We start from the raw sequence: 12,430 nt of genomic DNA, 5'->3' as shown, positions 1-12,430 counted from the left end.
GTTTCATAAGACATCTGAGTAAAAAGTTTAAAGTTAAATCCCATACAGGGATGGGTTCTCTAATGTGAATTAAAGATTTCTTAATCCCTTAATGAATCTTGCAGTGGTGGGCTGAGCAAACACTGAGAATCCCTCAACCAGGGAATGAAAGGCTGTTATAGATAGCAAGTGGACTCTCAGGGAACTCATATATAATCCTGGACTTTTTGGATTCCAGTAGACAGTCAAGGACAGCAGAGAATGAAGAAAAAAAAGGCTAAAGACATAGCTGAATACATCAGTGTGGAAACCTTTTCCAATTTTGCAAGTAAGTATTTCATGTAGACCTTTTCCTACTATTTAAAAACACCTTCTGTACCTCTGCAGAACAGAAGGTCTGTACTCCTGTGAACCACTGAGTAACCAAGCCTTGAGGTGAAGAATTCCCAGGTTAGGATGGAGAGTGTGCCCAGCATCTAGAGAGAGAAGGCTGGGAACGGATGGAAGGCTCATCGCCAGACAAACAGCAAGGCATAGGGTACCAGCCCTGTGTGGGAACATTGGATTTAACAATATTATCTTGACTTTGTCTTGCTTGATCTTATTTACCACCTTCAAAATCAGAGGCACTGGAGGAAGTGCACAGAAAAGGCCTCTTGTCCTCAGAACAAGGAAAGCACGTCCCCCAGTCAGGGAGGACCTATAACTCAGCCCCCAAGCGAAATTGTTTGCAATTTCTGTTGGTAACGATGACGAAGAGATTCACTTCTGGAACTCCAAAAGTCAGAAAAATGTGCTTGAGAGTCTGAGGAGCTCCCATTTGTAATTCTGGGAGAACTGCCTGCTGAGGTCACCACCCATAGCGTTTTGGAAGTAAACTGCCAAGATTAGGATGCAGTTGGCTATGCATCAGCTCCATAGCTTTATTCCTTTGGCACAAAAGGAAGGGGATCTCTCCCCACACACACACACAACTTGCCAGTTGATATAAAACATGGAGGCTACATTGTCTGTCATGATTTTTATGGATCTGTTCCTGATTAAAGGCAGGAAATGGATACTGGCATTCCTGACAGCCCTCAGCTCCAGGAGTTTGAGGAGTAACTGTGTCTCCTGGGTAGATCATTTGCCCTGAATGGTGTGAATCCCTAAATGTGGCCACCAGAGATTCATCTGTCATTACGCTGATTGAAGGGGAAGGTTGGATGAATGGCACATCTGTGTAGACATTTGTCGGGATCTTTCCACCAATTGAGAGTGTCTTCTACTTGATGAGGGACTGACACCAGCTTTTTCAGGCTGTTTGTTTGAAATATGAACTGTTCTGAGCCAGGGAAGCAACAAAGACATAACATAGCATGTTGAGTCACACAGGTACAAGCTGCCATGTGTCCGAGTAACTGAAGGCAATTTTTTGTTGATGTCTATGGACTGATTTGAATTTTTGATACAAGGTTTGTTAATGTCATGAACCTGCATCTAGGGAGGCCTCTATGAACTCTATACTTTGCACCAATCTCAGAATGGATTTCTTGATGTTCAGTTGTAGTCCTAACATGTGGAACAAAGATATTGCTGTCTTTATGGTGCAGAGGAACTACTGAGGAACCCATTCCTGCAGTGGGTATTTCTTGAGATGCTATGTACTCTTGCCTCTCGCTGAAGTCAAGACTTGAGGGCATTAAGAACACTGCAGGATCAGACCCATACTTTAAGAATCTGCAGTACAGATCTGAAGTGTTTAGCACACTCCAAAATAAAATAAAAATAATGCTCTTAAAGAAACAATACACTTTCATGTAGTAGTCTGCAATCTGCTTTATAAACTCCTATGTACAGTACCTGAAGTTGTTCTTATCCCATGGTTTATCATAGTAGTAATATATCTTCCTCTCTATTTAATTATTGAAAATTTAAAGAGATAATACATAATTAAAATATCCTATTCTCCACCATTGTGGAAGGTAGTGCAGATGAAACATATGATGCAGAATCATAACAAAATGTTTGGGATCTCACAGATTCAGTCATACCGAAATACTAGACAGCATCTAAAGACCGGAGTAGAACCATATTAGTTTCTATACAGTAGTAACATACTGAATACTAGTTAGCTAGCAAAGCAGCAAAGTTTTGCTGTCTCTAAAATGATATAAATATCCTGAATCCTATTCTTTGTAAATTCTACATTACTTTATTTGATCCCTTAAAATATCACCTAATACTTTGTCTACAACTAACATGACACTATTTCTTGTATCTTTTGGTTTAATTTTATATACTTACGTTTTCCCAATTGATTAAGCAGTCAACACTCTGTAAGGGACAAAATGTATCAAACTGTTTATAACACTGTCCATTCAAGGGATTCCAAAGGAAATATTCTTCATTTTCATGAGTTAATACATATGCCACTTTTCCCTACCAACAAAAAGTAGATGTCATCAATTTTATATATATACACAATTCCAATGAAGAAAGTAAAATTAGCTTCCAATATTTACTTTTCCTTAGTCTTTTACAAATAGTTTATTTTTCTTTAGTGAAAGGTGCCAGACTGACATTCCAAGAGATTGTAGTCTTCTGTTTATTGAAAGAACAGGTGCGGCAAGGGCAAGTTTACCCGATGCTGCCTCATGAATATTTCTCTATCTTGTGAAAATAGGGCCTAATCTTACAAGCCTCACATAGATATTCACTTTGATTTCAAATATGAATGCTGCCTGTGACCAGATTAGGAGAGACTGAAAAAAATGGGGCTGTTTAAAGAGGAGATGAATAAGAGGACACACTAGAGATATGTAAAACAACAAATGTAATAGAGAAGGCAAACTGGGTGGTGTTGTATTTAATTTTTCTCATCATAAGAATAAAGGGCCATGCAGTGAAAATGAAAAGCAACAAATTTAAAACTGATTAAATAAATACTTTTACATAATTAAGCTGTGGAACTCATTTTCACCAATGTCATTGAGGCCAAGAGCGTAGTAGGATTAAACATTTACTTAGATGATGAAATCATCCAGGCTGCAAACCAATCTCTAACTCATGCGGAGCTAGGAAGAAATGTTTATTAAGGAAAACTATTCCATAGTTGTCCACAATTGGGCTTAATGGACCTTTCTCTTAGCAAGTAGTACTGGCCACTGTGGAAGACAGGATGTTGGACAAGCACCACTGGTCTGATATGGCATGGCAATCCTGATGTTTCCAATATTTTTGTCTTGGTATGTTATTGACTACACATTTTATTCTCTTTAGCACGTTACATTGTTTATGCTGTTATGGGGGATGAACCCAATGAAGATTTAAACATTTTTTAAATTATGGCACTTACTTCTAATACTGATGTTCCCAACAGTACCCATGCTTTTTTCCCAAAATACAGAAGGTAGTTACACAGAAGCACTGCATGCTCTTCTTTATTTCCAACAGCCAAATTGATGCAATGCTAAATGCAAAATAGTAAAGAATAAGCTATTTACTAGAAATGCTATGCTGTCATCTCCCCATCTAGTTATAGAATGCAGAGCGGAAGCCAAGGAGATTGCCAATGACAGCACGCTCCTCAGAAAGTTGTCTATTGGTAGAAGGGGGACGCTGAGACATAACATGGGTATATCTGGATTCTGAAGGTTTTGGAGACAGTCTTGCCTTGCCTCCTATGTAAACGTCCCTCCTCCCACCCTACTCACTGAGGGAGGATTTCTCACAAAATCCACATGATTTAGCTTGTGAAGTTTCCTGAGAGCTCATTCCCCCTTTTATGGATTTGACTGGGCTAAGGGATGACATGAGTCTTAATCTGTGGTTGGCAAGCAGTCAAGATTTGGCTTTTTGCTCTGTAAACCAAAATATTTCCAAAATATTTTCCATGCAGAATTTTAATGTACGTAAAACAGATTATTTCAACAATCTATTAACTCATCTACATCTATTATTTAATGTGATTATTACCTCTGATGTCATCCAAACATCAACATCAGCATTTTCATTCAATGTATCTGATACGCAAGGAATTAAAGACACAAATCGAGAAATAAGATCCTATAAATGAAATAGGAATATATGTAAATACCAAGGCGCACATGTCATAAATATCTACTGAATAGATCTTAATTTTGGATTATTAAAAATATAAAACTACAGTTAATCTAAGTTTCTTGTCATGCTATCAAGAATTACTAAGGTAATAAATATGAGCCTCTATAGCAGCTACAGAGAAAAAAATATAAATTATTATAGTAATTCAGGAATGTCAGACTAATTTCAGCAGTTCTGAATGTTCTTACTGTATGACAGAAAATAAACTCATACTTACAAAAGTTGCATTAGGATCATCAGGATACATATCTAGTAGCAGCTGTGGCGGATTTAGTGCCCTAATATATTTTGTTACTAAAGTATTTCTTCCTTCATTGTCAAAAACAGAGGTTGTTATTCTTCTTTTTGGAAATTTTGCCTTGCAATTTTTTTTAAAAATGCATGCTCTTTGTAAAAGTGTTTCATCTTCACAATCTGCAAACTAGAATCATAATTACAGTTACAATGTTAATATTTCTGATTTCAAAGACTGACTTTAAAATACAAAATACCTACAAAAAAGTACCATTTGCTTTAAGAAATAAATTTACCCTACTCTGCAAGTCTTCATTTTGATGATGCACATTAAGTATAAATGCCAACCTTATCTGATTCTGAATCATTTTCAACAGAAGATAGCTGAGGTTCAATTGTAGCAAAGATGGTTAAAAAGGTATATTCTTTTAAATTCTGTCCACAATGCTCTTCTTTAGGAGATACACAGGTCTTGCTCCAAGTGTATCCAAGCAAAACTGGTGGCGTATTTACTTGAAATGTACCACAGATCTGTGAACATATTTAGATGATTATATTAGGTAAAACAAACAAACGACAGTGCAAGAGATGTTATAACAAAATATAAAGGTAATAATGATCCAAATTATATCATGTGCAATAAAAGGAAATAAACCTAATTTTTATGCGTTTTTCACAGGGATTCCACTCACTAGATTCTGGTTAAGGGTAACAATCCTCAAATTTTAAATGGGAGAACCTTTTGGGGGGTTCTCCAGGAAGTCATACCCTGTGCCAAGTTAAAGAACAGATGGTGCCCCTACCTGTAGAAACAGTCTTACACCATGAATGCAAACTTCAGTCCCACGAAAATATACAGGGAAATTTAGAACAACACACTTAACCTAATACCAGCAATGCTTAAAATCTAAGGAGCTAGGAGAACATAAAGCGCGGGTGAAAAAAATCATACAGAAGATGTGTCGTTCACTTTAAGTAGTTTAAATAACAGAAGATTGTAAAAATGGCTGGTTAAACAACTTTACTGCAAATACAATTATAATATAGCACCCCTTAGCCCAATCTTCCCACACAAAATCCTATGCAAAACTAACTCTCAATACATGATATATATTAATTAGGACTACTGACTATTTAATTACAAAAAAACTCAGTCTTAAGCCTACAGAAAGTTGAGCTGCTCATAGGCAGTAGGACTTGTTTCAACAGGTAAGCCACACCAATGATGGGGTAGGAGGAAGGGTAAACAAAGCAGCAAAAGGGTGAAGATCTCGTAGGAGACACTTGTAGGACTGACTTAGCTGACCTGAGTAGGCCCAAGTTAAGACATGACATACCTGAACTAGTAACTGCTGAACAAGCCCCAACAAGTAATTCTGAAACAACTAACTATTGTGAATAAAAAAGGGAGCCAAACTAACTAGACTAACTATTGTGGGTATGTTTGTAATAAACAAAGGAATAGAAACAATCTGAACTGATAAGCTTGCCTTATGCTATCTGCAAAGCAACTGGTCTTTACGTGCAAGAAGTATAGATGTTAATAGCTAGGAAAGATGTCTATAAACTGTGTGATGCATGACATGAATTGGAATTGTGGTATCACCCTGTATCTAAACCCCCTTCATCTGGGCCTGGCCAGCATCATCAGAGAGCTGTTACATGCCTATTAAAGTAACCTGTGTGACGACCTGGTGTTTGAGTTTTTGGATCCCAGAGAACTGGATGAAATGTTCTCCCAGAAATGGACGAGGTGTTCTGGATAAGCTGAGTGGAAAGGTCTCTGAGGGAATCCCAACATTACTGAGTCTCTGGATGAGAGCAAGGTTGTGTAGTGTACTCTAAACCATAGCAAGAGGCTTCCCAGATCTGTTCACAATTTATATCTTTCCTGGCTGGTGAGTAGGAACTCAGGTGCTTCTAAAATAGGTAGGATTGGGTAGTCACTCTGTCTCTCTTCTCTAGGTCCCTACTATGGCATTTTCCCATAGTCCTCCCAAGAAATAACAAGGTCTTATTTTCCTTGGGTCAGCAAAAGAGTCTACAGCTTGACTAAGATTAGCAGAGTGCTCTGGCTGAATCCTGCATTCTCCTTGGAACTTCTTATGGGGCTCTTGCAAACTTCAGTGCAGTTTCCCCTCAGCCTTTTACTTCCCCTCACCCTATGGAAAAGCAGTTTCTGAACAATCTAAGATAGGCTTTCACTGCTGTGGCAAATGGAGTTAAAACCAGTGCTCCCATTAAAAGATTTTGGGAGAAGTTTGTGTCTTGGAATTGCTATTGCAAATTAGATTGTATTTTTGATCTCCCTTGATTATGCAGGGAAAGATTAACTGTGTTCACAAACAAATGGTAAAGCCCACAGGAGTTACATAATGATAAAAAAAATTATTCTTTCTAATGTATGAGGATCACGGCTATTGACAATGTAAACATTTTAAAATCTTGCTGACCTAACAGAAGTTTTAAAAATGTTTTTATTATAATTACCTTTGATTGTTCCAGAAGAGCAGAAAAAGGAAAAGTAACTGATCCAAACCAGTTCTTTCTTATATACGAGTGGCCACTGCAACCCTTAAGACAAGTATCCTATTGAAATACATAGTCAGGGTTAGCTGTAGTTAAGTGGGTGTGTGTATCTTAGCTGACACTGATTCCACAACCTTTGGAAGCTTACCAGTATATGTACACACATATCTATCTCTGGTCTATACACGTTTTCAGTTGTGGCTGTGGCAACAAAAGGCAATCAATACCAAGCTGAATAGACTCAACAAGGTGTTCATAGAACCAGTGAGTTGCTCATAAAAAACTGAATCTGATCAACAAATACATCCATATTTTCTCAAAGTGAAATGCTTTCACAATAAAATCCAGAGGCTTTTTTAAAAACTTTCCCATTATCAGTGAAGCTCAAAGACTCATGGGCTCAATCTACAAGTATGCCCAGTTTACACTCAGCATATCTAAGGAAAGCAGGGAAGAAAGCTCCGCTTCCCCAATGCTGCACCAAAATGGCCACTAACATAACTCAGAGCACCCTAAGGAATGCTCTAAATTATGCTGGCAGTAACAGCCCCATAGAGACTACTGTACCAGACAAGGATCATAAAGAGTGCTTTGTGGTCTGCCCAACTCCACCTCTTTCCACGCTGGAGTATTTCTTTCCCGACCCCTATCTAGAAAGCAGGGGAACAGGCAGTGTGCATCTGCGTATACCGGCACTGCACCATGTAAGGACTCCCCTGTGTCAGTTGCCGTTTGACTAGACTGGGGCACAGTGATGCAGGTGTGGAGGATGTGGTTGCTGTCATCTAGACTGCATGATGATGATGAGGGCTTTGACAAGAGTTTCAGCTGAGCAGACAGAAAGAAAAGATCAGGTCTTAGAAATGTTATGAAGGAAAAAGTGATAGGATTTTGACACAGCCTGGAAACAAGGTGAAGGGAAAGGAGAGAGATGAAAATGATGCTCAGTTTGCAGGATGCTAATTCTCTGTTTCATTTCCAATGTCTTTATGCCTCTTCCTCCCAGCGTTCAACACTCCCTCCAGCTGTTCATTCAGAAGATAAATATATTAAATAGATAAGTAGATGACTTAGTCAGCTATTTTCTTGTATGTGTCACAGAAGTGGGTATAATTTTCTTAAATTATTACAATTTTACAAATCTATAGCTCACTGAGACCCTAGCATGCAAGCAAATATTGCACTACCTCTGTGCCACCAAAGTCAGTGGTATACATGCTGATACAGGGGGCCACACCAGCACAACTATTTACAGGAATGGGGCCTGTAGATGAGCTAACAAGGAAGTAATCAGAAAGCTAGCAGTGTGACTACTTTTTCTTATATACAGTACATCTGACAGTTAAACATTTTCTTATTAGCAATTCCATTCCAGATGACAAAACTGTCTATGATAACAACATCTGGAGCATTGCACTGGGTCACGTTACAGGAAGTGGCTTAAAGAATTTCACTGTAATAAAAAATTATTGCTAACTGCTCAAAAACCAGATACATCTTATTATCAAGAATATATAAACCAATTGTTTATACCAGAAGTCCTATTTTCTAAACTCTGCTGCATTTCTCAAGAATCCACCCAAATGTTATTGCCTTCAAAGGCAACAATAAAAATAAAATTGTACAGGAGCAGGAAGTTCTATAGAAAATCTCCATATGAAATGAGCCATAATGTGTAAGGTATATTCACTGTCCATTAGTGTAAAAGTTTAAGTAGTAGTCATTGCATCACAAATTTCGGCATGTGTCTTGTTTTAATAAAACAATACGTGATAACCATTAAGCTGTTGATGAAAAATGTATGTGTTGCATAAAAATAATTTTGTAATATAAGAGAATTGGAGAAGGTTCAGAAAAGAGCCACAAGAATAATTCAAAGTCAGAAAAACGTGCCTTCTAGTGAGAGACTTAAGAAGCTCAATTTATTTAGCTTATTACAGAGAAAGTTAAGACATGTTTCAATGGTGGAATGTAATAAAAGAAGTGGCTAAACTAACAAGCTAAACTCCGTATTACCCAAATGAGAAGTGGTAAACTCCATTTACCTGTCTTTACCCTTATCATGAGTTGATCACACCCTATAAGTACCTAAACAGAGAGAAGATACTAGTGGGCTCTTTAAGCTAGCAGACAGAAGTATAACAAGAGCCAATGGTTAGAAGATGAAGCCAGAGAAATTCCACCTGGAAATAAGGTGCAAAAATGTAACAGTGGAAGTAATTAACCATTGGAACAACTTACCAATGGATGAGGTAGATTCCCCGTCACTTGATGTCTAAAACAAAATTTTATGTCTTTCTAAAATATACATTCTAGCTCAAACAGAAGTTATAGCTTTTGTTATGCAGGAAGTCAGCATAGAGTAAGGCTAGTCAAAAAAATTTCATCAAAAACTATAGTCAATTAAACTAATTTTTTCACACAAGCATCTGCTTTCCATGGAAATTTTTGACTTTTTGTTAAATAACTAAACACCCAGAAACAGAAAAATTTCTGCTGAAAGAGAAAAGGAGTACTTGTGGCACCTTAGAGACTAACACATTTATTTGAGCATAAGCTTTCGTGAGCTACAGCTCACTTCATCGGATGCATTCAGTGGAAAATACAGTGGGGAGATTTATATACACAGAGAACATGAAACAATGGGTGTTACCATACACACTGTAACCAGAGTGTTCACTTAAGGTGAGCTATTACCAGTGGGAGAGCGGGGGGGGACTTTTTGTAGTGATAATCAAGGTGGGCCATTTCCAGCAGTTGACAAGAATGTCTGAGGAACGGTGGGGGGTGCAATGACCCATCCACTCCCAGTCTCTATTCAAGCCTAAGTTAATTGTGTCCAGTTTGCAAATTAATTCCAATTCAGCAGTCAGAATTAAATTGCAAACTGGATACAATTAACTTAGGCTTGAATAGAGACTGGGAGTGGATGGGTCATTACACCCTCCACCGTTCCTCAGACGTTCTTGTCAACTGCTGGAAATGGCCCACCTTGATTATCACTACAAAAAGTTTTTCTCCCCCTTCCCGCTCTCCCACTGGTAATAGCTCACCTTAAGTGATCACTCTGGTTACAGTGTGTATGGTAACATCCATTGTTTCATGTTCTCTGTGTATATAAATCTCCCCACTGTATTGTCCACTGAATGCATCTGATGAAGTGAGCTGTAGCTCACGAAAGCTTATGCTCAAATAAATGTGTTAGTCTCTAAGGTGCCACAAGTACTCCTTTTCTTTTTGCGAATACAGACTAACACGGCTGCTACTCTGAAACCTGCTGAAAGAGAAAATTTTTAATTTAGAAACATCGATACAGTACTTCACAGAAATTGTAGTTCAACTGCCTCATGCCTCCATTCTCCTCTATGGGTTGGGTTCTTCAGCTAGACTACATCTCCCATGAGGCATTACAGATGGAGATTCCCATTATGCACTTTGATAGTTCAACAAGGGGTCCCACAATGAGTTGTGGGAGATGTAGTCTGGCCAAGGAGGCTTTCCCATAAAGGAGAATGGTGGACTGAGGCACCCAAACTACAAACCCAATGAGACATCACAGTGGCATTTCTGAATCAAAATGTTCAGTTTTCAACTCTTCATCAAAATGTTTCTTGCTTGCTTGCTATCTTTCTTTTCAGAAAATAAAAACATTTTCCACACCTGCTATAGTTTAGATGATCGTTATGGACTCTTGTCCTTAAAATCTATTAACAAGATTCCACAGGCCTTTACAAATGCCTTACAGAATTTGGCCCAAATGACAACAGTGGTTGGCTGTGACATTTCTAGCATGCTTTTAATTAAATTAAAAACTGAATTTATTCAAAATTGGAAAACAATAGTACATATAGCTTCTTTTGTTAAGAAAACAAGAAGCTGAGATATGTACATGGTTATAGTTTTCAAACGTCAAAAAATGTAATAAAAATCAGTTGTGTTTTATACAATTTACCTCATGTTTTTCCATCCTAACTTCATCAAAAATGTTGACATATATATTGTCTTTTATTTTAGACAGTCCTGAAAAGCTATAATCATGTCCTGGTGATCTGTAATTAAGAACAGAATCTTTTAGTTTTAATCAGATATTGTATATCAGAGAGCTTTATCATTTTTTTAAAAAACAACACAATCACTTTTGGCAGTAATTTACTTCAAATATTACAGAACCATAAACATTTTTAAAGGAAAACTAAATAGGTATGTTCGCCACTAAAAATCAAAGGACAAATTTCACTCCAGTTTAACTCTACTGACTTTGAAGGAGTTACCCACCGGGATGAATTTGACCCAGCATATTTTGTTTCTCTAATTACTGTGTCAATAGATATTTAGTCAAATAAATTGTGCCAGATCCTCATTTTGGTGTAAACTGCTGTATTTTCACTGACTTCTATCTCATATTTACTAAACCATGTTTAGTAAATTTTCTACTCTTTCACATATTTCAGAGCACCAACTGAATGAAAGCTCATGTAACGAACAGAAGATACAGAGGCAGATTCTTTGTTCTTCCAAGTGGGAAACAGGTGGTTTTAAACTGCCTTTGCACACCTCCCTAATTCTAGTTCTCAGCTCCCAGGGTTGCTCTAAAATTGTGCCAGTTTATAACAGTCTTTATGGTTTTTACATTTGCACAAAACAGAGCAACTACAGCATTCCAGCCATGTTCCTCATATTGGGTCCACTTCATCCCATACCCTATCCCCGACATATGCCCTAAATTGGGAGATGGGGAGGTTTGAGAGCCATTATTCCAACTCAATTCAAACAGACTAAGTGGCCACTTAGACCTTAGTCCATCCCGTGCTTTGCTGCACATTGGGCTACCCACATTTGCCATCCTTGCCTATCAACTGCCCTTCTCTCCAAATCTTCCCATTTCATGTTGAGGTGCTTGATGTTGTTCAGAACTGTTTGTTTCCATGTTATTTGCGGTCTTTCTCTCTTTCTTCTTGCGTTTTCTGGCTTCCATTCAAGGGCGGTATTTGGTAAGCGTTCTTTTTCCATTCTCAGCACATGTCCCAGCCAGTGATGTCTTCTTTTGTAGATTATTTGTGAAAGGGTACCTTGTCCAGTAATTTTTCTGACTTCTTCATTTGTCTTCTTATCTCTATATGTTATTCCCAATATTCATCTCAGACATTTGTGATGAAATGCATCCATCTTTCTTGGTAAGTTGCCACGTCTCACTGCTATATGTTATGATGGCGATTAACAATTACTTTGTACCCATTCAGTTTTGTCTTGAGGGAGATGTTTTTGAGTTGCCAGACGTTTTTGAGTCTTCCAAATGCAGTGTTTGCCTTCCCGATTCTTATTATTTCCTTGGAACTAGTACCATCTTGGCTGATGGTACTTCCAAGATACGTAAAATTGTCCACCTTCTCCAGTTTTGATTTCTGTCCCTATAGTCCCCATTAACATGACTTTACATTTCTTTTCATTGTATATCAAACCTATCTTCTCCATTACTTCTTTTACTTGGTTTGTGCATTTTTATAGTCTGTTGTACTCAGTGAAGATGCCAACGAACGAACGGACAAGTGGCCACTGGATGGTTATAACTTTTAGTCACTACTGA

At 37.8% G+C, this 12,430-nt stretch overlaps 1 protein-coding gene across 1 annotated transcript in view; it reads right to left on the bottom strand.

Annotated features, from left to right (window-relative positions):
• The window catches only part of CC2D2B (coiled-coil and C2 domain containing 2B), a gene marked incomplete at its 3' end in the record, with an annotated part of 104,810 nt that overhangs the window by 12,389 nt on the left and 79,991 nt on the right, over positions 1-12,430 (bottom strand). The window contains exons 22-28 of the mRNA XM_084633021.1: positions 10,799-10,895; positions 6,808-6,906; positions 4,666-4,848; positions 4,301-4,504; positions 3,937-4,026; positions 3,317-3,430; positions 2,266-2,400 (exon numbers count right to left, since the gene is read on the bottom strand). Of these exons, the coding sequence (XP_084489147.1) occupies positions 2,266-2,400; positions 3,317-3,430; positions 3,937-4,026; positions 4,301-4,504; positions 4,666-4,848; positions 6,808-6,906; positions 10,799-10,895 (922 nt within the window). The remainder of the gene's footprint in view (positions 1-2,265; positions 2,401-3,316; positions 3,431-3,936; positions 4,027-4,300; positions 4,505-4,665; positions 4,849-6,807; positions 6,907-10,798; positions 10,896-12,430) is intronic.

The sequence above is a fragment of the Lepidochelys olivacea genome (genome assembly GCF_965140295.1).
Source record: "Lepidochelys olivacea isolate rLepOli2 genome assembly, chromosome: 7".
Lineage (NCBI taxonomy): Eukaryota > Metazoa > Chordata > Testudines > Cheloniidae > Lepidochelys > Lepidochelys olivacea.
Note: the sequence above shows the minus strand (reverse complement) of the source record. Positions and strands in the feature narration are given on the sequence as shown.